Below are 25,979 nucleotides of genomic sequence, written 5' to 3' on the forward strand. Positions count from 1 at the left end.
GTGAAATTATATGAGATGGGCTGAGACAGTTAGGCTGCGAATGCTGAACAGGGAAGGGCCCGCTCCTGCACCCTGTTTTGAGCTGCTTCTGACACACTGTCTTTGTGGTAAATCCAGTCAGTGAGTTAACCTGGCAGAAAATTAATAACTTAAAAAAAAAAAAATAAAAAAAAAAATATTTTTTTTTTTTGCCGGGCTGGTGGACTGCATAAACCAGTATGTATTTATATGAGCACCAGAGCAGGCACAAAAGATAGGGTGGACTCTCACAGTTAGGAGGAGGGAGCAGGATTGCCCCTTTTGATGAGTTAGCTGTTAGATTGGCTCAGCTATGTCATATAACAGCACTGTTACCAAAATCAAATTAAAAAACATTTGATACATTATCTGACATATTTTTACAAAGATTCAGCTTGAAGCATGCATGCAATACATGAAATTTCATGAAATTTTAACCAGTTGGACTAAAGTTATAAACTACTAAACGTCCTTAGAACATGCTGGCTAACCTTAGTTATTGTGTAGTGCTTTCTTTCCTGCATATAGATTTCATCTGAAGTCTCCGGAGTGAGCACTTCTGAGTGCCTGAGTTTCTTAGTGTAAGGGCAGAAATTCTGCATTAATCTTTTGGGGTTAACTGTACAGTGGTAGAAATTCCCATATAAATTCTCAAAATAACTATTTTCTAGTACTTTATAATTTAGTGCCACAAAATCAGTGGGCTTTTTTTTTTCTCAGATAAAAAGTAACATTGCCTATGATTTTTTAAAATATCTAAAGTATGTTGCTACCCTGGTGACATCCCTGTGGATTTTGACCTGTAACTGGCTTTGTTAAAGTAGTATCGAAAGCTTTCCCATATGCATGTTTGATATTAGATTATCATTATGCTGGTGATGATCTAATGCTGATTTTAGGATAAGCAAGGTGGCAAAGATTTTCACGCATGGATAATTTTGCGCACAATAAGTACATTTTCTGTGAGTAATCCTGTTGATTGTAATAGGACTATTCACAGATCAGTATGAGTGTAAATCTTTGTGGGATCAGGCCCTGTACTAGCATGTGTTCAGCAACATGGAGCATTTAGAAATAACTGCAACAAGCCTTAAGAGTGTTTGTATCATATGTTACATTTTAGAATGTGTTAATTTTATGATCTATGAACCTCTTCACAATGATTTATGTTTGATTACTTTCTTTTTGCAAGTCAACACATTTTAATTAATTCTTACAAACACTTGTCTGTTAATTTCAAAATCTTTCTTTTAGCTATGTCTTATTTTTCTGAGTGGGCAGAAGAGATAATTTTATTTAATGTTCTTTATTTAGAACCATTAAGTAGGGTATTATTTTTTACTCTCCAGGCTTCTGCTGTATGTTAAAAATTGAACTTTTGATACTGTGAAAGCTAGCCGTGTTTCCTTTTATATTGGACTATGTCCATATTTTAATAGTGCGAATAAATGTGTTTTCTGATGTGAAAAAACTCAAGATGTTTCATGGTCTCATAGGGTTTTTAAGTGGATGTTAGGAGCCTGTCAAGTTCTAATTTTTTCTTTTGTTTGGAGAGGATTGCATTGATGGCAGTTTTGTTCATGGTAATGCTTAAACGTAACATGAATTATGCACTTGTAGTTTTAAATATGCTATTAGGCCCTGTTCCTAGCTCTTTCTTCATTAGCACTAGGAATTGCAGAATTGTTTGTGACTTTTTTATACTTCCTCTTAGGAAGAAAGCTTTGCGAATGTAGATATACTTTTTCCCCCAATCTGAATTTGCCATAGCTTTTAGGTATGTCTGTGTGGCAGCTGCAACTCCTTCATTTGTGTGTGCACATCGCATTTGCGGAGCAGTTTCACAATATGCTTTAATCTAATCTAACTGCTGACTGCTGCTGAAAGAAGCATCTCCCCTATACCCTGCCTGCACGGTCGCACTGATCCAAAGGAAAGCTAATGGCTTTTCTGGTGGGTACAGATTTGTCCAACTCCCTTCCTAGCCGCGCAATGCTGTGCCCAGCCCAGTGAAGGCAACAAGAAGGTCTGACTGGCCAAGAGGTGCAGGGCTCTACCCCTTTGGGCAGGTAGCCCGTGTATCAGATTGTCTCTTGCAGCTGTATCATTGAGAGTTGAGTTGACTTTTTCTAAATAAGAGAACATACCAAATGTCTCATTGGAATGCCCTTTGGTTGTTTGTTTCCCTATCTGAATTTCATAATGGATTTATTTTAATCTTCACTTTCTGATAGAAGAATGTGAACCTCTCTTGGTTCGGTAGCAGGTTAGTGGCATCTCAGTTGTAGTTGTTTTTTATAGGAGTTTGTCTACTTAGAAAGGTTTTATTAGCAGTGCCAGTAAAACTGCTCTGATTATATAATGATTGGCTTTGCTTATTTAGCTTAAACCTTTCTAAAGTGAATTACACTAAATAGGGAAGGGAAAAAAAAAAAAACCAGAAACCAATTCTGTACTAGAATAAGAATAGTTACTTAGGAAGTTTTGTAGATTTATATATGTTGTATTTATTTAAGTTTACAGTTTAGCAAAATCATTGTAGTATGGCCACAGAGGTGAGCCATAAGAAGCAATAATATGATTAGGGGTTTCCATAGATTGCCTTTAAGTTTCTTGTATGTACATTTAGTGCTAGTAGCCTTTATACAGTTTGTTGTTTGGTTCCAGTGTGCACTCATTCTTCCAAAGGCTGTTATGAAAGCAAGGATGTGGTAGGAATGTCCTTGGGTACCTCTTATGTAGCTTCAGGTATTTGTTCATTAGGAAGTTTGCCTTGTCTTACCTTAAATGAAAACACACTTCCCAAAATGTGGAACTAAAATAACGTCATTGGGCTACTTCCAGTGTAAGGTTACCCTGAAACCGTCTAATACCTTGAACTGAGCTCAGCCTCAGCTTTTGTAAGGGGAATCTCAGAGGCAGATGTTTTTGTCAGAACAGTATCGAGTCGCTAAAGGCATGTTAGAATTGCTCTTGTGCATCCTAGCTCTTGTGTTTGGGCTGTTGAATCTTAGAAAATACGGTCAAAGGGAGTTTATGGCTATATATGGAAGTAATATTTCTATCTCAAGTCTTTGTTAGAATCCTTCAGAAGGAGCTAAGGTTTAACCCAGGAAAATAATTAAATTTTAACTAAACTTTATTTTCCTGTCTTCCTCAACCTTCCTGCATTCTATTTTGCCTCAGAAAAACGAGGAGAAGTTAATATAGGAAAGAAATGGAGTGGGATATAGAAAGTAGCGAACCCTGCTTTTTAATGCTTAAAACAAAAGTAGAAGTCTTAAAACAACAAAGACTTTTGGAGGAAGTTGTTTACAAATAGAAAAAGTCCATCTTACTTCAAAAAACAGAGCAAAAACATTAAATCAGTTCTGTTCTACAAATAGATGTTAAAATGCAGATGATTTTCATATTTTGTCTATCTGTTATTAATCCTTAAGCGTATTTTCTTTTTTCATCTCTCATAAATAATCTTTTAAATCCTAACTACAGCAACTCAACCCAGTACTGCATGTATTAATTTTATTTTTAAAGTGAGCCCAGTTAGTATCTCTGGGTACTTGCTCATTAATAAATAATACTTTACTACTTGCTTAAGAAAAAAAGGGGAGAAGACAGAATAGCCCTTACCCACTATCAGTCGAAGTGCAGAAAAAGAGCTGGACCATGTGTTGTACTCTGGTAGCAAACAAGTTTTGCCACTTTCCTTCAGGGTCTCTGTTCAGCTTTACTTCATAGCAGCCACCATCCAGGCAGACCTTTTAAATCCATTAATGTTTTCTTTTGATTGTATTTTAAGTTTTGATTCTGAATTGGAGAGGTCGTCACACTTTTCATTCAGTATATTTTTGTTTAAATGGCTGTTGCTTTAATTAGGAATATTGTCTTTACCACTTAGCTCTCCAACTTACTGCACCAGTAATCTTTGGAAAAACTGATGTCAGGGTTACTGAAATGAATAGTTCTGAAGTACTGCCGTAGGGTTTGGCGTAGCAGCAGTTTTTGAAATGAAGCAACATGCTTCACTGGCTATGGATGTTCTGCAAGCAGCTGTGGAGCACTGTGTGAAAAGAGGTGCTGGGAGACCTTTTCTGTGCAGTCCCTCCCTTTCCCCTTTCTCCTCCTCCAAAATGTGTGCGCACCCAGGAGCTCTGCCTGTAGATGTCTCTTGTGAAATGCTTTGCCTAGAGTAAAGGTTTGGAGAACCTCTACCAAGCAAAATGGATACTTTTAAAGATTTTGTTGACAGCTTTTTTTCCTCTCAGTGTGTACAGAAACTATATATTCGAAGAAAAATCCTATGATTATTTGGTAAAGCTTAATAAAAGTTCTGAAATTCCATGGAAAACATCTCTGCAATAAGGATGACAATGTTTTATGCCAAGAAAAGTGCTTGTGTGTTAGTATGTGATTTGTATTATTGTAGCTTCCCTCAAGTTAATCTCAAAATAAGTTGATCTTATTTCAATATGCAACTTGCACTTAAAATACTTATTTAATCTTTGCAGGCTTGGTAAAGTGAGCTTGTTTGAATGCTTTTAACTTACATTTTCTTTATCACACTGTCATTCTTCCAAGAACACTTCTCCTCATCTTCAATTTAAATGATAGGATTCCTTTTATGCGAGCCAAAGGGTGTCAGTTGACAAATTACACATTTTACTGGATTGATTGCAATTGGGATACTTCTTGTTTGGATTAATAGCTTACTTTTGTTTGTGGTCCTTCATTTTAAAACAGTGCATGGGTGTCATATTGTGTTTCATCACTTAGACTATGCAGCCTAACACTATGAGTTCTCATTATTTTTCTATGAAAAGCCAGATGTTTGAAAGCCTGATTTATTAAAATAAGCAGTACACTCACTGTACCAGCTTCTGATATGACTCAAGATCATGACTGGAAAACAACTGGAGTGCTTTCGGTTGCATGACTCTACTAAGCCTACTAGTCAGGGTGAGAAAGAAAAAGTTTCCATATCCTTGACAATTGAGAGAACTAACAAGACCAACAAATACCAGTACACTGCTAGCCTCTCTTCTGGGCAACTGCTGCATCTTGCCAGCTGTTCTAAGATTCTGCATGTCATGAGTCTTCCCGCCTTGTTGGTGAGAGTAGTGGGCTCTTCTGCACTCTTAAACACTCAGTTTCTCTATTTGCATTTGCCTGCCTACCTTCCTGCCAGGAAATAGCTTTAAATCCAGGATTTCTGCAATTCAAACCTAATTTTGGAGTGATATGGCAGTATCCTCCATGTGGAACAGCCTTCTGTGCTGTTTTCATCAGTGGCTTGAGCAGACAGATCAGGGCCACCATGTTCTCACACTTGATGCTGTTTGTTCTCCCTTGAATGTGTTTCAGCATCTTGAGTTCTTGTATTCTAGTACCTGGCCACGTCATTCCTCTAAAGAATCTGCAGTGAGCTTACTCTGTCACCTTTCTGTAGTGTGGAATGAAAGCATAGTGAATGATGATCTGTGTAAGATGTACCCTGGGTATGGATTAACTTGGGATAAAAGCTGAAATGAATAAATATATCTGCTTGTGTCCTTGGAGTCTGCCTTTCATGCTACAAATTTAAAATGCCCTACCTAAGAAACTAGTCTCAACTTTAGATCTTTTGTGCGATCTCTTATCGAATAATGGCTCCATGGGAGACAGATTCTTAAGAACTTCAGTTCCTTCTCACATTTCTTACTTGGCACAGGATAATCCACGCTGATAAGATGATAAATTCATCCTCATTTCCTTCTTTTGGGAGCACTAAGATCTGTTGTTGCAAGATCTCTCTGGGAGATCTGCATTGGTGGAAAAAATACAGCCTTGGTGCTGTGCCAGGCTTGCTTTTTGTTTGTTTGTTTTTGTTATTGCTGAGAAACTATCAGTATGGTTTCCCAGTTACCTCCAAAAAATACTTCATGGATTACATAGTGTCTGCAGGTGGCTGTGTGGCATACCGGCCGTGCGTTTTCCCGTGAAGACATGAAATCTCATTCTCTTGCTATAAAGTGGATTAACTTGGGAGTAAACTTGTCACCTAGCACTACCTGAGCCCACTTAAGGCATTAAGGAATTGTTGTCTGTATTTGAAGACAGATGCTGTGAAAATCAAGAGTAAGATTTCAAACTTCTTTATGTTAGAATTGCAGAAGAACAAAAATGGACAAATTGCAAGCATAAATGTTCTGAACAGAAATTTTCCCCATATTCTCCTCCTGTCACAGCCTTTTTTGGTCCCTAGAATGTGTTTTTTACATAGGAAGGAAGAATATTAAAATTTTTGATGACATTGTCATATGTAAACAGATTTAGCTTGGTGACTTGGTCCTCCTGACTTCCAGCAGAGGAAGGCTTACTGAAAAAAAAAACCAAAAAAACAAAAAAGTAATTGACCAAAAAGCTTCTTTCTTTGGCATGCCTCTTAAATATTTGAAACTCGGAGAAGTCAGACCATCCTGTCTGTCAGCCTTTCTGTGATGTATTCAGAAATTTAGAACCTCTCACAATAGAGAATAGGGACAAATGTTCGTTCACTTTCAAGTAACATGACATGAGTTGCTACCAGAAGGTGTTAATGGGCTTTTATTTATTTATTTATTTATTGGGGGGTGTGGTGGGTTGGTTTGTTTCTTTGTTTGTTTTTTTACGAAAGCGAGTGAATTCAACTTTCAAAAGGTTAAGGACTAATAGCAGTATTTGAAACAAAGTATAATGTAGCAAACTTTGAGATCTTTTTCGGCTGTTTGTGCTGGTGGCTTGCATTCCTGCCAGATACTCTAGGATCTCACCTGAAGAAAGACCGCTATTTATTTTGTAAACTCAGTGTAGTTTGGTATAAACAAATCTTCACAAATGTTTAAGGTACAGTGAGAATTTTTGAAATACTTTCTTGGTGAAGAAAATGATTTGGAAAGTGATCAAATGGATCAAACTGAAAATTGAAATTTAAAAATTCCACGTACATTTGTTTGATGCAGTGTTTTTGCACGTTGGCAGGCTGTTAAACTGGCAGGGGGGTACAGTGGTGCAGTTCTGCAGGGTGATGGCCCTGCCAATTCTAGGCAGGGAGAGACTTGATTTCTTTGGTTATGAGTTGTCATCGAGAGCTGCAGGGAAAGAAGCATAGCCTCTGATTTAAAACTGAAATGGAGATGGAGCCTTTCACCATGCTGCACTCTTAGGGGGACAGAATTTGAAGCTGATGACTAGCAGTATACCAGCGTCACACTTATATCGTGATTCTGAATGCATCAAAATCAAAGGTGCTGATGCTATCGCAGGACTCCCCAAGATCCGCGTGTTGTGCTTTGGCTAGGCCTGCTCTGTGTCGTCCAACTCCGCTGTGCCACTGCTCCCATCCCTGTGTCTGCTGTAGCCTTTGTATAGCCTTTGCCCTCCAGCTGCTGGGAGATAGAGGGACAGAGGAAGGATGTCTGTCTGTCTGTCTGAAGGAGTAGACCAGAGCACTGTGGGTAGGAGTTACGGGCCTGGGGAGTAGGGTGAAGGAGGCTGACTGCTGTGACTGGACATGCAGTACACCAAGGAGAAGAATCATCTTAGGACTGCCTTGGATGTATAAAAATAAGTAGAATAAGTAGATGCTGCCACTTCCAGCTTCACAAAGCCTGCTGCCCTATGTTAACAAACAATTAATAATGCCATGACACTTGTTGGAATATTATGATTCTATTATCTATGTGTATGTCATGTCAGTGTAATGGTATTGCTATTCATGACTGGAATTCATGTTTCCTGACTAATGCTCCTGCTTAGCAGGTGTGAAAGTGAATGCCTTTTTTATAAACAGATTTGACCTCTCCATAGTCTTCTTTGACGTATACCTTTAGCCGGAAAGTTGCCTTTTCTCTCGCTTGTGGATATTAAGATGTTCCAGCAGCTACAGTATACCCTGGGGTAGCAGTAGTGAAAGGGCACTTAAAGGACAAGGAAGTAGGGAGAACAGGACCAATATGAAAGAGGCATTTGTAAAAGACAGTCAAAACGGAAAAAGGGAACGGAGTATAAAGGGCACACAGGGGAAAAAAAAATTCCTAATGAATGGGAAGGAGTTAGCTGTCATTTAATTACCAGAATTTTGCCAGTAATCAGAAGGCACCTTGATTTGAAACTTAAAAGTGTGTGTTTGTGTACACATGCATGTGTGTGAAAGGAGAATCTTTTCATGTTGAACTAAGATATCCAACTTTCCGCTTTTAGTTGGATATCAGTTTTAGGAATGCATGTGTGTATGTTGAGTACTGAGTTCTTATAAAATGTTTTTAAGTAAAAATTTTAAGCAAGAGCACCAATTGTAGATGTTTACTATTAAAACTTTCTTTGTAGGTTATTGCACTTAAGAATGAACATTGAAGACAAGCTGGGAGGATTATTTCTTAAATGTGGTGGCATAGACCAAATGCAGTCATCCAGGGCTATGGTAGGGATGGGTGCAGTATCTGACCAGTCTGGAGTATCGGGAGAACGGCAAGAGGCAGTGCTTCAAGATCGGACTATGGCGCACCAAGAAATTCTTGCAGCAGATGAAGTGTTACAGGAAAGTGAACTTCGACAGCAAGAGATGATTTCACATGATGAACTCATGGTCCATGAGGAGACGGTAAAAAATGATGATGACATGGATACGCAAGATAGACTTCCTCAAGGGCTGCAGTATGCTGTTAATGTCCCTGTAAGCAATTTCTTTGTGAAATATTGGAGAAATTACTAGGAAGCTTGATCTGGTAGTCTAATCCTACTCTGGCAAGAATCTATTAATTGCTTGTTTGGATTTTGATTATCAAAATATTTATGAATGGATGCTATTTATGAAAATGTCATTTCCCTCTGGTTGTTGGTAAATTTTGCCAATTAAGTATAATCTTTAAGTATCTGTTTTATAAATATTTTATAAGCAGGCTGTTACCATAGAGTTAATGCGTTAAAATGTGCTCTTTTAAGTATATTTAATGTTCAAGGGTAACTACAAACCAGAATAAATAGCGTTATTAAAAGGTGCATACTGTTTATGCTGTTCATAGTACTATTTAGTTTCTTTCGCTATAGGAAGCATCTTGTATGTTTTCAAAGTATGTGGACGCTTAGCAATTGCATTCACACTGCAGGTTGGACTGTGACACTTCATACGTGACCATAAATATGCCCCTCCTCGATATCTCATAGAAGGTGTACCTCAGCTTTCCCAGAGAGAATATAGATGACTTCCTTTTTGAAAACAGAGCATCTGTCTGTAATGCAGCACATCATCACTGTTACCCTTCAAACATAAAGGAGAATTGCCAGGACTTTAAAAGTAGATAGCCTTATATACGAAGAATAATCTTTAGAAAGGTAGCATTGTTAAAACACTACTCTGTTAGCTGTAGATCAGGTGATTCAGGCATTAGAAAAATGTAAGAGTATCATGCTCTTTATTAAAGTTTACATTAGATTATTTTTTGGAAAAAACTTCATTAGCACTACTCTTGTTTTCTTAAACAATACTTCTGTCTTAAATATACAATAAACTATTCCGTTAAATCTTGCATTGACAACACACGGACTAAAGTAAAATAGGTATGAAAAACTGAATGGTTTTACAGATGGAAGTGATTTTAATATAGGAACTGATCTCAAAATCACCACAGGTCGGAAGGAAAAAAGACTTTGGGAGATGAATGAAAGGATACATCAAAATGTCACTGTAGAAATTAACTATGCCCTTTTTATTTAAGATACTTATTATTCCTTTCACTTAAATTTCTGAAAGAATGAAGCCACAAGATAATTCCCTTAGAAAAAGGTTTTCTGTTTCAGCAGTTTGTCATCTTCTAAAATTGAAAAATTGCTTTTCTGTAGTGAGAACCTTACCTGAAACTGGCACTTGGTATCTTAACAGATCAGTGTAAAGCAAGAAATTACCTTTACTGATGCATCTGAACAACAGAAACGAGACAAAAAACAAATACGAGAGCCAGTAGATTTGCAGAAAAAGAAGAAAAGAAAACAGCGTTCACCAGCAAAAGTAAGACATTGATTTGGCAAAACCAAGATTAAAAGAACCTGAAGATTTGGTTGACTATGACTAATTTCATTAGCATTTGAAGTAGTTAGGCTGGAAATTGTTTGTTTGCTCAGTAAAGATGCAGCTCTGAAGTTCACCAGAGACCCAAACCAAAACCTGATATAACAGTGTTTTTCTTTGAACTCCTTTTAGCAACATGAACCCTTGACATATTTTAACATCTGTCTCTCCAGGCAGTTCTCTCTCCAAATATTTTTTTTTAAATTATGAGTCAGTAGCTTTGTAGACAATTTATAAATCATTACTCTGTATCTAATAGTTGTGCTTTTCTGTGAGCCTGATAATTTTATATGCTTCATGCATAGTAGTGAAAAGTTTTTAAAAAGAAATCTAAAATGGTAGTTTTGAAAATTCTAAAAAGTTTACTAATATATAAAAAATAATTTACCAATAGGGAATATTCCTGTGGTCATAATCATCTTCATATATGTATTTATTTATATCAAAAGATTCTTTGCCATAGCTGCTGGTTTGTTACTTCAAAATTTGTTTTGTAGATCCATTCATGAAGAGTATGTATCCCTGTATGTCTGAAAACAATTTTCTTCTATTGAGACACGCTTCAGATAAAGCCAGAATCATTTCACCTCATGAGGTAGCAGTGTTACATCTTCTAGTAATTCCCCAAATCAGTATTAATCTTCAGACTTAAAATAGAACATATACAGGCTGCTCTGATAGGCAAAAATCAGTTATATATGATCACACAGCAGCGCTAAAATAAGCCTACTCTGAAATCAACCCCGACTGTGTATACATTGAAGGAAAAGTCACCCTAACACCAAGAAAAACTCCAAAATCTCCTTTTTGTTGGCCTGGGAGTGGGGCCCCTCAGTCTTCTTCAAAGCACTGTCAAATTAGGTTGCACCTGTAGTATTCTTGGAAAGTTGAGAAATTGTTTCAGATTGGGTGTGGAGGCAAGTTCCAAATCCTGTGCATCGAGAAACTTCTCCCTTTGGTAGAAAAAGGACATCTAGGTTGAGTACCTCCACAGATCACTTCCATGGAAACATGGCAAGGTAGGAGAGGCATGTGTCCCTCTTTCTACAGACATGTACTTGCATGCTTCCTTTTTATCTCCCAATCTGTCAGTGTTAGTCTTTTGAGATGACAAAAGATTGAAAAATGATCAGGAGAATCGTTAAACAGGTTCTTTTTCAGTCTCTCTTCCCCTTTTTTCAAGCTTGTCAGAGTAGAAAGGCAGAAAGAAGCTGAAGGACTGACATAGGTGAGAGCCTACTGCAGTTTAAGTTAGTATTCCCAGAGGGGTTGATTTTCCATCCAAACAGCAGCTGGGACTTTTACAAATGGAAGTCAATTAACATACTGAAACATTTTAAATTTTATTTTATATTAATGTAGTCATCATATAAATAAAAAGTCAATAGCTTTTATGAATCCTGTCTACTCTTCCCTCTTCCATGCACACAAACACACGTGCACACGCATACACGCACGCGCGCGCACACACACGCACAAGCTTTTCTGTTGCTTTTATTAGGAAAACTGCACTGACAAAATTAACTTTCTTCATTTAAGAGGTGGTACAATGAATGGATGCAATAGAAGAGCCCAGGTTTAGGATAACCGTGAAATTAAGTGTATTTTCTGCACAATTATTTTAAAATTTCAATATATTACATGAAAAACAATTCATAACATGTATTTAAATTTATTTTAAATAACCAGTCAGTGTTTCATTAGCTGTATGTTGTTACAGAACAGAGTTTTTATAATTGTCTGTATCTGTGACTTACTGGAGCTGTAACATACCAATCTTACAAACGTATGAATGTGCTTGTCCTTCAGAGTGAATGCACAAGAATTTGTTAGCTTGAGACTTTCACTCTTGCTGAGTTTTGATGCAGCAGAATTAAAAATTGTTTAAGTAGATCCTACAATATTTGCTACTATTGCATAGATACTATTTCAGTTATTGACTCTCTTTCTCATCACTGTCATTATCATAAAACCTGAAACATTGTAGCTAATCAAATTGCAGATGTGTTTCCCCAGCAGACTTTTATTTTTTGTTAATAACAAGGGACTAAACTATTTTACTTAAGGTTACTTAAGCTATTCTTTATAGTTCTGTTTCCAGTTAAGTAAGACTTTTGGAAATGTAATTTGTTTACTGGTTTTCTTATTCTCTTGCCAGAGATAGTAGAGAGTTTGGGGTTTGTTTTTTTTCTTTTTGACAAATTAGAGAAAACCTGTGAGCTTTATTGAATAAGGTAGATACGGTGCAATTTTTTTAATTTAAGTTTTTTCAACTTTATATGAAAATAGTGGCTTTGACAGCAAAGCAATTGGGTGTGGCAAGTTGAATTCGACAAAGAGATGCTCTAATATGTATATTGAGTGAGCAATATTTTATTGAGTGAAAAACTTGAAAAGGGAGAAGAATAATACTATTTTCTTGGTTGTTTGGCTTTGGGGTTTTGGTTTTTAAAATATAATTTTGTCTCCAAGACTATTGGTATTATGTAGATATAGATAATTTGTATGACTATCCTGGATAAGTCTTAATGCCTTTTAGCAAACATTAACAATCGTGATTTGAAAAAAGAATATAACTTTTCACTTTTGCTTTAAAATATGATTATCCATGGTTCAGTGCCCAGAGGTGGTTTGGTTACTTTGCATCCTTTCCAACAGACGGACAAAGTAAACAGTAGCATATAAAGTGACTCAGCTGTGAATAGGGGAGCTCTAAGCTGATTTTCCATGAGCTGCTTTTGTCTCCGTCCTGTTGAAATATCTCTTAATACACAACGAGACACAAGTTGGATTGGACTGCAATTGGAAATGTATACTAAAAGCCTAACACATAGCTTTGTAGAAATTAGCATTGTTTTACCTGAAATATTTAAATTTTCTGCATCGAAAAAACTAATGGGTTTTTTTTATTTTGTAGTTAATAAGACATCTTTAGAGGGTAGTGTGAGAACAAATTTTACTCTTTTTAAAATAGATCCTTACAATAAATGAGGATGGATCACTTGGTCTGAAAACCCACAAATCTCATGTTTGTGAGCATTGCAATGCTGCCTTTAGAACCAACTACCATTTACAGAGACATGTCTTCATTCATACAGGTACTGCTTGACTTCAAATTTGTCTTTTCTACTATATAAAGAGTTGTTTACTTATGTTAAAAATGTTTTCAGCTCTATGTGAATTTCAGTTTTAAAAGTGTAGCTAACTTGGCATCTAAGCTTAGAGATTCCATGCACCAAAGTGTCAAAAGAATACCAGGAAAAAAAAAAAATCAACATATGTTTAATAAACTGAAGACCTAGCTGTTTACAAGGTTTCTTTTCTTTCTTTATCAGAAAGTAATGGGTTGACTTGTAGCCTAAGTGCCAAAATTGACCCCTTTGTAAAATGTGCTCCGGCTGCTTATTTGCCTGATGAGGTATCTCTCTGGTTCGGAGAAGTGAAAAAGGTACTTACTGTTGTAATAGCTTGCCAGTATCCTGAATGCAGTCTTATGCCAGCATCGTGATTGATCTTGTTCATGAGGAAATTACAGCCATTTCAGATCACTCTTCCGTGCTAGTCTTAATGTGACTCTTAGGATCATGGAAAGAATTCTGCAGTTCATATACTTAGTAAGGCTAATGTTTTTTGGTATTGGAGTATTTTTGGAATTCGCTCAGATGCTGGTTTTTTAATAGACATTTTAATATTCCTCAAAAGTAGTTATCAGAAACAACAGTGTGTAGTTATTAACTTATGGATGTGGAATTATATTGTTCAAGGTGAAAAACCATTTCAGTGCAGTCAGTGCGACATGCGTTTCATACAGAAGTACCTGCTACAGAGGCATGAGAAGATTCATACTGGTGAGTATAGTGCCTTGAGTCTCTTTACTGGCGTGCTTAAAAACTGTTTCCCCACTCAGGCAAGGTTTCTGGTAATAAGTATGCAGCCTAAAACCCTGTTGTAGTTTGTTTTAACTTAACAGATGTCATAAAACTTTTAAAAATAAATTAGTTTTGTGCTTTCAACTTGCTCCACTTTTCTTTGGCTGTAAAGTGAGTATAAACTCTAGTAAGCAAATCTGAAAGTAGTATTCTATAAACAACCCCAGAGTAGCAAATCCTGAAGTTTGTGCATTCATAAAAGTCAAGGTTTGTTAAGCAGTTCTATCTTTTGTTGTATCAAGTTAATTCAGACAACGGGGACTTCCAAATTAGATTTCTGTAGATTTAGTTATTTATTTATTTTGGAATTTGATGGAAAAGTGCCAGGACTAAAATGGCCAAAATGCCTAACCCCAAAGGTATTAGTATCAGCTTTACTTTTCACTTTGGGTTTTTTTTTTTTTTTTTTGAAAGGTTTAATTCAGAACTGTTCTAAAAATAAGACCCTTAGTTTAAAAATATGCAATATAGGTCAAATAAGGCCCGAAGTTTTAAGCCAAAGATAGTTAGAGTTTATACATGTTTATTTTTGTATCTTCTTGCACCGCACAAAACCACATTCTTTAACAGGTTTGGCTTCATTGGGTTTTTGGCATTTTGGTGCATGGCCTTTCAATCCCTCTTTAAATATTTTGTAATATGGTCCCTTTGGACTAGATGCCAATTTCTCAGCCTCTTTTTCAGAAAAGCAGAGCTGGTGAATGTGCACAGTGTTTCTTGGCTGTAGCATTTAAATGGATATGAAAGCTACTAACACGCAGTGCAGTGTGTGCATGTGTAAGACTTGAGAGGGAGAAAAAACTCTGCAAAATGAATTTTCAGAGCAGTGTACAGGGAGTTACATGCACAAATGCCCTGTTGTTTATGGGATTTTTGTGTCCTAGGTTGCCATGAGTCCAGACTAAGTAGGTTTCCTTCAGCCAGTCAGCCACAGAAGAGTCCTCCATTCTTCTGTTCAGTGTCTTTGTTCTGCTCCTAGTCTTTCCTCTGGCTCTGAATTGGTGAACCATGCTGCCTTCACTTTGTGTAGATATTATTCTTGAAAAGAATGCTCATCCACTCTCTTCCATCTATCTGCCCCCCCCAAAGGCAAAAATTTAAGTGCAGTCTTCACATTTTTCAGGATTTTTTTTTTTTTTTTTTTAAATGAGGATTATTCCCTGTACGTGGCTTTGAAAATGAGAGTCTGGGCAATATAGTTAATTAACGCTTGACTGCAAATATTTTATAAATGGATGTAATTATCTTTTTAAATTCAACTTCTAGCTCTAATGAGAATTCACTGTTGATTGTAAGCTTTGGAGGGAGGGTGTGGTGGTGGTGGGGTTGCAGGGTTTTTTTGCCAGCTCTTACATATACTAGTCTTTGTTTAGCAGAGAATAAACTGCCATTTAACAAATTAACCGTATTGTTATCTGACTTTTTAGATAACTATGTTTTCCTCCTTTCCTCAGCATCCTGAGGTATAGTTTGGTTGTTTCTCAGAAAATTGAAGATGGTGATTGTGTTTAAATTGTTGAATTATGGGTGTTTCCCTAGGTGACAACTAGTAGCTGGTTAGGAGAAAACATTTAAGACCCAGCTTCCAGGAGTGGAAAAAGGTTTCTTGAAGTATTGTATTTGACTACTACTTAATTTTTTACTTGGCCCACTTATACTATAGCTAATTGGCATTCTGCATACCTATCTGTGCTTCCACTTCTATATGACAACATTCACTACTGGGCCTTAGCTGTTTGTGTAGAGTTACTCTGTTGTTCAGGACTGCATAATTGAACCCATCCAGAAAAGCTGAATTTTCAGCTTGCTTCTCTCACCGGAAGGTGAGCAGTGGATCTGTTTCACTTTGATGGAAGTAAAGGAAAGCTCTCTTTGTATTATTCATACTCTTTTAAGAAATATTCCTTACAAATTCAGTATTTTATTTTTTTCTTTTTATTTTGCATTTTCATGTCTCTGACGGCTTTTAGCACCAGCTTTTGTACAGTGTTCAAAACACTGATGAAGAACAGGATGTTTCTTAAAATTTTAAAGATGTGTATCAAATTTTCCGGCTTATTTTAAACCAATTGAAGACAGTAGTAACACTTAGAAGCCCCATTTTATGCCTGTTACAAGCCCTGAATTTACAGGAGCTCCAGCTAGTTCCAGTGTGATTTGAATTCAGTTCTCTGAGCCATTCCTTCAAATGAGATGTTATGGGGGAGTTAGGAAGCAATCAATGAACAGCCTTATTCTGTGTAAATAATTAAATAGTTGCATCTAAAAGCAGACATTGCATTAATACAAAATTCACTTACTAGAAATAATTGTATGTAGAGGAGGGCAGCAGTGCTAGAACCCTGCTGCTAAATTCGTCACTAATGGTACAGAAAAACACCATTTCAGTGTAAGAGAGGGAAGAGTCATTGGTACACAAATATTTTCATATTTTGAGTTTACTAGGCTCACGAAGAGGCTGATTTTTTTTTTTCAAATATGTCTGCTTTCTTTTTGCTTAGAGATGTTTCTATACACCTTACCCACTCATGTATTCACGTGTCCTAATTCTGTAAGCCACCCTACTTTCCATTTTAAACACAAAAAATGAGATTACATTTAAAAAAAAAATAAAACAACATTGGGCTAGCAGTTCAAGTGCCTTATTATCCAGTCATGCTGCTTTTTTATTGCCTTCTTTGGTATTTTATAATTTGTATTTTGTCTATTTAGATTTTAAAATGTCTGGGGGTTTATAATTGTTACAGCCTTCATACGCATAGTATTTGTACTACAGTTTATAAATAGTTCTATTGCTCAGTTTTAATAGATTTCCAATGTAGACACAAAACATAGGCTGTTTTCATAAATAATCCATATAGTTATTGTATTGCATTTTTAAATTCTGACTTTTTTTTTCTACATGCGATTCTTTCCCACTCACCAAGACATTTCAGAAAGAAATGTCCTGAATTATCCCTACATTAGCAAAAGGTTATTATTAATGATCTTCTCCATTTGCAATAGATCCTGTTTGAAAAGTACAACAAAATTTCAGAAGGCATCTGAAATTTCAGGCTTCTGCTAGGAAGAAATTATAGGAAGCACATCTTCATATTAATTTTTAATCTTTTTCTAATACTATCTTCCTTACGAAGATTAAAGCAAGAATTAAGTATGGTATCAGTTTCGCAAAGTGTTTCTTAATCTTACTTCCAGAGTGTTCTGGAATTCTACTGAAAAATATTATTTTCTGTGTGGTACTGAGTAATTCAAGGTCAGCATCCCCAAACTTTTTTCCCAGTTGAGGCATGGCCAGCAGTGCCTTTGTAGGTACTCTCAAAGTCTCCAAAATAGCTGGTGGTGGTAGTACTCTACAATGAAAAACCTCAGAAGCCCTGTTTGGCCTTATTTAAGCCTTGAAAAGGGAATAGATAGCTGTGAGAGTTTGCTGCCAGTAAATAGCCAGCTTGAGCAGGCAAATGTTAAGGAACTCTGTGACCATTCACTTACGGGAATGGGTAGAAGGCTGAAGGTAAGTCTATCAGTGAAGTGTTCTGCATCCAAGCCTTCCTGGGATAGTGGGATAGCTCCTTAGAGGGCTCTTCAAAGCTAGAACAGGACTGAGCTGTCTTGCTTCTCTGACTTGGTTTGGCTTCTGTAAGGCTCAGGATAGTTTTCATCCCAAACAGCTGCTTCTTTCTCTAAAAAAGTTTAAGATGTGAAAGCAAACTTCCAGACAACGTAAGGAGAGTTGTTCAAAGGGACAATTTAAAAGAAACACGAAGTAGAATAGTGGAGCAAAGGGAAAGAAAACAGTAAGTAACAAGGATTAAGTAGTTGTCTTTGGGTATGGAAGGGTTCCCATGTATTAAACTAGAACAATGAGACCTAAACCTCTTGCCTCATCGTCTTCAAAACTGAAGACAGGGATTGGAGTTTGATTCAGAAAGTCTCAACAGGCTTGGTGCAAGTAAAACACCATAGTAGTAGGTGCCTAGCGAATAAAGAGAACATGAAGCATGAAACTCGAGTTTGAAAGTTAAGAAATAGACCAGAGAGGAGGATTATATGATAGGCATTATAATTTATAGAGGGTGCTGAAAAAAACAAAATGTTATGGTCATTGTTAATAAGCAAGAAATGGTAAAAGTTAGTCTCTGACTAAATGTGGAGGAAGAGTTAGGATGCTGAGGTTGTGAGCCTGTAAAAAAGAACTGATGGAAGCTGAGAGATCTTAGGAGAGGAGATAATTTGGTTTAGGAGAGAATAAATTGGAATAATTTCATCCAAGAAAGGGATTGTCTGAGAAGCCACATGGAGAAGTAAGAATTGATAATTGGAAATAGGGCATGGGGTTACAAAGAGAGTGGTTTAGAAATAACTTGGAATTAAGAAGGTTGAAACTCCGGGCATTAATGATCTGACTAGGAGCAAACGTGTGGGTGATATAGATATTTTCCATTCTGGTTTCTATAAATACCAGCATCTTATTTTAAGGTACCATATTTCCATTTGTAGAAGGATGTGGCTAAATATTTCTATTCTAAATGGAAAATATACACTCTAACAACATTTTAAATAATAAAATAAAATGTATTAACATTTTAATAATTAATTATTAGTAATAATTTAATAAACACAGGTAAGAAAATATTTCTATTATATTCTATATATAGATTCTATATAATATTAAGAAAATATATCTACCTCGAAAAATAGAAATAGTCTGCATATTTCTGGAAACAAAAGAGAGAAGGTTTATATCCCCAAAATCAGTGCAGTACAGTATCTAGAACAAAGAGGATGTTGACAGATGCTGCCAAGACAATCCCTGATCTGTATGTCAATTCAAAAGATTTCATAGTAAATATTAAGGGGAAAGATTACTGTTGTTCAGGGTGAGTTCTATTAAATAATAGTGAACTTCTGTAAAAGCAAACCTAACTTTTCAATGGAATTGGAATTTTTAGGTTTTGGCAGAGAAACCTAGAAAATAAAAATACCAGAGGGAAGATGTAAGGCAAAAGTTAAAAGAAATATGAAGATAGAGTTACTACATGTTCTGAAAGAATCACTGCAGGGCTTCTTTGTGAGGAAAAATAAGGGGAGAACTGAAGATGAATTCAGGGCAATGAATATTGTCTGAGCAAATATTTCATGAAAGTAAAAAACAAAACAAACCAATAAAACAGCCAAACAGAAAAGCCTGTGAGTTTGCCAGCATCAGTTCTTGTTTTCAGTTTATTTTTTTAAATAAAATATTTTTTAATTAATTAATCTTTTTAAAACTAAAATAAATAAATTTGGGTTCCAACCAAAATTTTAGGATTTTTTCAGAGCAGTTGTTTCAATTCTAAATACAGATAAGGGGAAAAAAATATGGAAAATAGAGTATCCTACAAAATTTTAAATTAAAAGCTTGAAAATTCATAATTCTCTTCTAGAAGCGATGGGTTTGAGTTAAATGAGTTGGTGAGAGAACTGAGGTATTTTTATACAATCTTCTGCCCTAAAAAAAAATATGTAGCAGCAGTTTAGGAAGGCTATCTTTGTAGTTCTTTGTTTGTTAGGTTTAAGACAGATACCTGTACCTACATTAGAAAGAGCGGGGGAGAATCTAGTTTTAAAGGATTTTAGTGTAAAAGCTTACAGTAGTTTTGAAGCATCAGCTACCAAGTCCTGGGAAAATAGTGATGCGAGCAAGCCCTATGTTATTTTTCAACAGCAACAGACTAAGTCCTCTTCTTTATTACTTCTTATAGAGAATGTAGTATTTGACCTGGTAATTGTATGGAAGAACATAGATTTTTTTTTTTTTTTAGATTAATATTGCTACGTGTTTTTTATCAGGTGAGAAGCCATTTCGTTGTGATGAATGTGGTATGAGGTTTATTCAGAAGTATCACATGGAAAGGCACAAAAGAACTCACAGTGGAGAGAAGCCTTACCAGTGTGAATATTGTTTGCAGGTAAGATGACGTAGTGAAATCTTTCGCAATTAAAAAACAAAACACCAGGCAATTCTCAAGTAGTACAGTTAGGACTTTCTCCAGGTATTGTAGTCATGTGCATACAAGTAAATTTATAAAGAACGTTTTTTCTGTTAAGGTGGGTAGTCTTGGTGCACAGGTGTAGCAGAGTCACAACCGTCTGCGCTTGATTTTAATTGATTATATACTGTTGTTTGACACTTCATTAGAAGTCAGTAAAGTGGATGAATTGTCAAGTAAATTTGTTAGAATGAAAGGTTTCTTTTCTTTCTGCTAATATATTTCTTTTTCTATAATAATAATGATAATAATAACAATAAAATTCTTCTGCAGTATTTCTCCAGGACTGATCGTGTGCTGAAACATAAACGTATGTGCCATGAGAACCGCGACAAGAAACCGAACAGAAGTGCCACGAAAGTTGGCTTTTTGCCATCGGAGGAAGATTCTGGTTTCTCTACGCCTATGAAAGACAGCTCCTTGCCAAAGAAGAAAAGGCAGAAAACAGAGAAAACAAAATCTGGGGATAAGGAAAGTACAGATAAATCAGAACAGAAGAAGGACAAAAATGACTATTTGCCTTTGTACTCCTCTAGTACTAAAGTAAAAGATGAATATATGGTAGCGGAATACGCTGTTGAGATGCCGCATTCTTCGGTCAGCGGGACGCACTTAGAAGAAGCAAATTCTGGAGAAATACACCCACCTAAGCTCGTTCTCAAAAAAGTTAACAGCAAGAGGAGTCTGAAACAGCCCCTTGAGCAAAGTCAAACCATTTCACCTTTATCCACATATGAAGACAACAAGGTTTCAAAGTATGCCTTTGATCTTGTGGATAAGCAAAGTTTACTGGACTCTGAAGGTAATGCTGACATCGATCAAGTTGACACATTACAGGAAGGGCCCAGCAAACCCGTACACAGCAGCACTAATTACGATGATGCAATGCAGTTTTTAAAGAAAAAGAGGTATCTACAAGCAGCTAGTAATAACAGTAGAGAATATGCCTTGAATGTAAGTACCATAGCATCTCAGCCTTCAGTAACACAGGCAGCTGTGGCCAGCGTCATTGATGAAACTGCTACAGCCTCAATATTAGACACACAGGCATTGAATGTTGAAATAAAAGGTAACCATGACAAAAATGTCATTCCAGATGAGGTACTGCAAACTCTGTTAGATCATTATTCACACAAGGCTAATGGACAACATGAGATATCTTTCAGTGTGGCTGACACTGAGGTGACCTCCAGTATATCAATCAATTCTTCTGAAGTATCTGAGGTCACCCAATCTGAGACAGTTGGAACAAGCTCTCAGGCTTCCTCATCAGATAAAGCTAGTATGTTACAAGAATATTCAAAGTTTTTACAACAAGCTTTGGACAGAACTAGCCAAAATGATGCCTATTTGAACAACCCGAGCCTTAATTTTGTGACTGATAACCAGACTCTTACAGCCCAGCCAGCATTTCCTTCCATGGAGAAGGTCTACACATCTATACCTGTCAATAGCTTTCGATCGGGAATGAACTCTCCATTAAGAACAACTCCAGACAAGTCTCATTTTGGACTAATGGTTGGTGATTCGCAGCACCCTTTTCCCTTTTCAGGTGATGAGGCAAATCATTCTTCTTCCTCCTCTACACAGGACTTCTTGGATCAAGTAACTTCTCAGAAGAAAGCAGAGGCACAGCCTGTTCATCAAGCGTATCAAATTAGCTCCTTTGAGCAGCCCTTTAGAGCTCAGTACCATGGGGCAAGAGCTGGAATATCATCTCAGTTTAGCACTGCCAATGGACAGGTGAACCTTCGGGGACCAGGGACAAGTGCTGATTTCCCAGAATTTCCCTTGGTGAATGTAAATGATAGCAGAGCTGGGATGACTTCTTCGCCTGATGCCACAACGGGCCAGACTTTTGGCTAAGAAATCTTTGTAAATAATACTGGCACTTTAGAACACATTTGTCAAAAGGGGGTTGCTCTGTATAAGATGGAGTTCTGTACAGCTTTTAAGAGCGCTATGTTAAAACAAAAGTAAGCTGATATTAGCAAGACCAATAACTGCTTCTTTTTTTTTTTTTTTTTTTTTTTTTTCCTTTCTTTCTTTTTGGTTAGTCACCAGTCATTGAACTGCCTGAAGTTTGGGCCCCTATCAAAGGCAGTTTATTATTTACTTGTTTCAATCCAGAAAATATTTTACCTTCTATGAAATTAAAAATAAACAAAAACCCCAGGTAAGACTTTCCCCCATGACTGTTTCCTTACTGGTTTCCTTGTATGCTTTGGGAGGACAGTTTATTGTCTGATACTATTCATATTGTCATTTCTAAGCTTGTCAGCATAGTCATTGCTCTTCAGCAGGGAATCAACGTGTACTAAACACACAGAATAAACAGTAAGTTTCAAAGTCAAGCAAATATGGCTCTAAAAGATGGCATTTTCCAGAAAAATAATGTTTCTTCCATCTCTCTCAAAAATAATTTTAGACCATGTGCCCTTTCTGCTTTGCATTACCTTGAGTTGTGTTTGGAGGAAAAAAAGAATTCTGATAGACTAAATCTACTATTTAAAAATATAATTAATTTAAAATACTTTAAACACTTTTTTAAGCAAAATGCCTAACTGCTAAAGCCTTTACTTCATTCCCGAAGTAATGTGTATTACTTTGTACAGCTGAATCTAGATGTAACTTTTTAATGACTTTTTCATATACAGATATCAAGATTTTGAAGTTTTAGTTAAAATACTCTGTAGATGACATTCCCAATTGCATAATGCTTACACAAACTGTGTATTCCAAGATTTAAAAGCTTAATTGTACCTTACCCTACATACTCATAATGATTAACGTAGAGCACTTAGTCAACTTGATAGTTTTTGATTTCTCAAAAAATAAAACCATTTTTAGATTTTTAGGTTTGATACAGTTGCATCATTTTCATCTCAAACAGCTCCAATTATTCTTTTCAGTATACATTGAGATTGGGTATTCTTAGCTTCTGTAAAAACTGTTTTAATTCTCTGTCTAGAATTTTGACAATTCAGATCATTAAATTTATTGAAGTATACCCGAAAGCTGGAGAAGTGGGCATTCGTATTCCCTATCTTTTTAGTGTTTGCTTAGTGAAAGTCATTACAATTTTACCAACCAAAACCGCTGAGTAACGCTAGTGAACAGGATTTCTTTTTCCAGCATAGGCGAGTGATCAGAAGTTTTCGTTGCATTTCACAGTATAAATAAACTGCAAAGTTTATCCCTCTACCATGAATATGTTTTTTTGAATAGTACTTTGTCTTGAAGTATGCAGTATGGTACGATAAGTAGTTCTGTGTGCATTTTTAAGGTGGTAAGATTTGAGTAGCATAACTATTGTGTAGTTTAAGTTAACAAGTTACAGATTTTTGAACTGTATGTTCATTCTATTGCACCTTCCCTAAAGGGACACTGTCTGGTAGTTTAAGGCAGTTTAAGCCTAATGTAGGCTGATTAACCAGGGAAAAACACACACACATACACACACCCACGTGTATATATATATATATATGTATGTATGTATATGTTTTGGGGTTTTTTTAATAGGATTACATACATCCTTTTACAGCACTATTGCTAGCTGGTATCTCTCAGATGAAGCCATCAGCTAGCAGAAAAAGCTGTGTCTTAAGGGGCTAAAATACATCTTGTCTTTTAAGATGGGACTTGAGCAGGACATACAACAGTTCCCACCTCTTCCCAAAGCAGTAGGAATATTTTTCTTAATTTTCATTACTAGGAGACTGATCCCACTCTGTCTCTTTTCCCTTACAGTATCACTATTGCAGCACTAACTTCACTTGGTACAGCTGAGGGAGAAGGTGCATTTGTTATCCATAGCTTGCTGCTTATATTGACAAGAAATGCAATTTACATAAACTTCTTACCTGGTACAAGGTATAAGTATATATACACCTTACCTGGTATAAGGAAACAGGTTCGGTTTTGATTCATTGACCCTGTGTATAAGATAGGAAGGTGTTTCAGCATGCTATGACTTAGCAGTAATTTTGTCTGAGTATTTGGCCCTGAGTTAAAAGGAATGAGCATCAAGGGAGACTGGTAAATTCCTTATGGATTATTAATGATACATGTAAACAAATTTCTTTGAAAGAATGTTTTTAAACTGATTCATGTGTGTCTGTTTTTCTTCCTTTATGGTCAGTTTGGTTTTTTTGACTTTCCATTCTGGTTTGCACAGGCATAATACTTAAGGCCTCTATATCCCAGGAAGCCACCTCTTGTAACGCATATTTCATTTTCAGTGTTTCACTTCCATGACATCCTAGCTTGTGCTGCCTGAATAATACCGTGTGGGCATCTTTGTTCCAATGTCCTGTTGTTGCAAGTAGATGGCCATTAATAGTACAATTTGTTAAATACAACAAGCAGCAAAAGCCAAAATAAAATAAAAGGGCTAGATTATTACTGTGCTTCTCTGGCCCCACAGGGAGGTAAGAGGAATAAAGCCTGCTTCTCCCAAAGGAGATAGACTCAGCTTTATTTTAAAAAGTTGCTGCGTTGATGCTCTGCTGTGAGAAAGTGATTGAGGAGTAGAAAGGAGTAGCTCTCGCTCCACGCCATCTTCACACTTAGGAATCGCTGCTTGGGTGCGTGAGTGAGCAAGCTATTGTACAGAGTGAAGGAACTTGCTCTTCCCCGGAGCAAAGTGGGAATCAGATGAGGAACTGTTATTCCTTATGTCGCAGCTCATTCCCTAGCCCGCTGCTGAGCCATTACAGCTGTACTCCGTGCCTTAGGACAGGTTGTAAAGTCCCCGTCTAGCCCATGGGGACTATCTCGTAGCGTTCTTCCACATGTACAATTAAAGCAGTGGTGGGAGGAGCTGATCTGCTGGTGCTTGAAGCTTTCTGTACTGGAGGAGTTAACCAAATACACTGCTATGATTTCCTGAGTACACGCCCTTTTATTCTGGAATACGTGTGTATGTAGTTCTGGGAGGTTTAACTATGTAAAAAGCTCTTGCTTGTTTAATAATTACATTATTTAATAACATTTTCCACTGCTCATGTTTTGCTGCTTTTAGTCTGCTACAGATGCACACTCTTCATTTTGATCTGGTCAGTGTTCATTTTTGTTAGTTTTCCGCGTATATCTGGAAAAAAAGCAACTTTGGTTTTCTGTTCTGTTCTTGTACTGCTGTTGTTCAGTTGGTCAGCATAAGGCTGGGGTGAGCGTTTATATTCCACAACGCTAACAACAGACGTTCTTACTTAAAGGTCATGCAAGCACTGAATGTGTGTGTGTGTGTGTGGTGTGTGTGTGTGTAAGGTGGAATTTTTTGGGGATATCTCCTAGTGATAGAGGAATGACGATTTTAAAAAAGAGGAAATTGGTGACATTTATTACCAAACTATATGTATATACACACATACACACACACACAATACGTGTGTATATATATATATACACACACACATCTTAATAGGCCATATTTTGGTCCTAAATTACTTGACAGTGTCCCTTTTAGCATGAATCCTTTGATATGTTTTACCATTAATAGACAATGAAGGAATCAGCTTGTAATGGTATACTAATAATAGGCAGTTACATTTTCTTCATTTGATTTGAGAATGAATTAATCATAAATTACAAGGTTTGGGGAGAAGGATTAACCATGTGTATCACTGTATGTTGGTTTACAAATAACAACATAAACGATTTAAATTGGATGATAAAAGAACTATGTTTATGATCTTGTGTCTCCTAGTGTTGTCTTTAGGAAAACTGTTTCAAGAAGAAAATAGGACAAGAAAGTATTCATGTGAAATAACACTTGTGTTATTTTTATAATGTACTTGTCAATTTTTTGGATGACGGGAGCTTTTCATTGTTAATTGAGAAGTACAGTAAAATCTTGCTAATTCGCTGACCACTAATCAGAGCATCCGATAGGTTTATACATCCCCCGTGGTCTCTTCC

General features: G+C 36.5%; 1 protein-coding gene across 2 annotated transcripts in view; it reads left to right on the top strand.

Annotated features, from left to right (window-relative positions):
* Positions 1-22,045, top strand: part of ZNF148 (zinc finger protein 148) — a 34,223-nt gene extending 12,178 nt beyond the window's left edge. The window contains exons 2-7 of one of the 2 annotated variants that reach the window (XM_075710821.1): positions 8,362-8,707; positions 9,914-10,039; positions 13,074-13,197; positions 13,864-13,947; positions 19,861-19,979; positions 20,334-22,045. In XM_075710821.1, the coding sequence (XP_075566936.1) occupies positions 8,378-8,707; positions 9,914-10,039; positions 13,074-13,197; positions 13,864-13,947; positions 19,861-19,979; positions 20,334-21,926 (2,376 nt within the window). In that variant the 5' untranslated portion in view covers positions 8,362-8,377 and the 3' untranslated portion in view covers positions 21,927-22,045. Of the gene's footprint in view, positions 1-8,361; positions 8,708-9,913; positions 10,040-13,073; positions 13,198-13,863; positions 13,948-19,860; positions 19,980-20,333 lie in introns of those variants that run through there. The other variant, XM_075710820.1, reaches the window with a different exon arrangement.
* Positions 22,046-25,979: the final 3,934 nt, after the last annotated feature.

Source organism: Pelecanus crispus, chromosome 5, assembly GCF_030463565.1.
Source record: "Pelecanus crispus isolate bPelCri1 chromosome 5, bPelCri1.pri, whole genome shotgun sequence".
NCBI classification, from domain to species: Eukaryota; Metazoa; Chordata; class Aves; order Pelecaniformes; family Pelecanidae; genus Pelecanus; species Pelecanus crispus.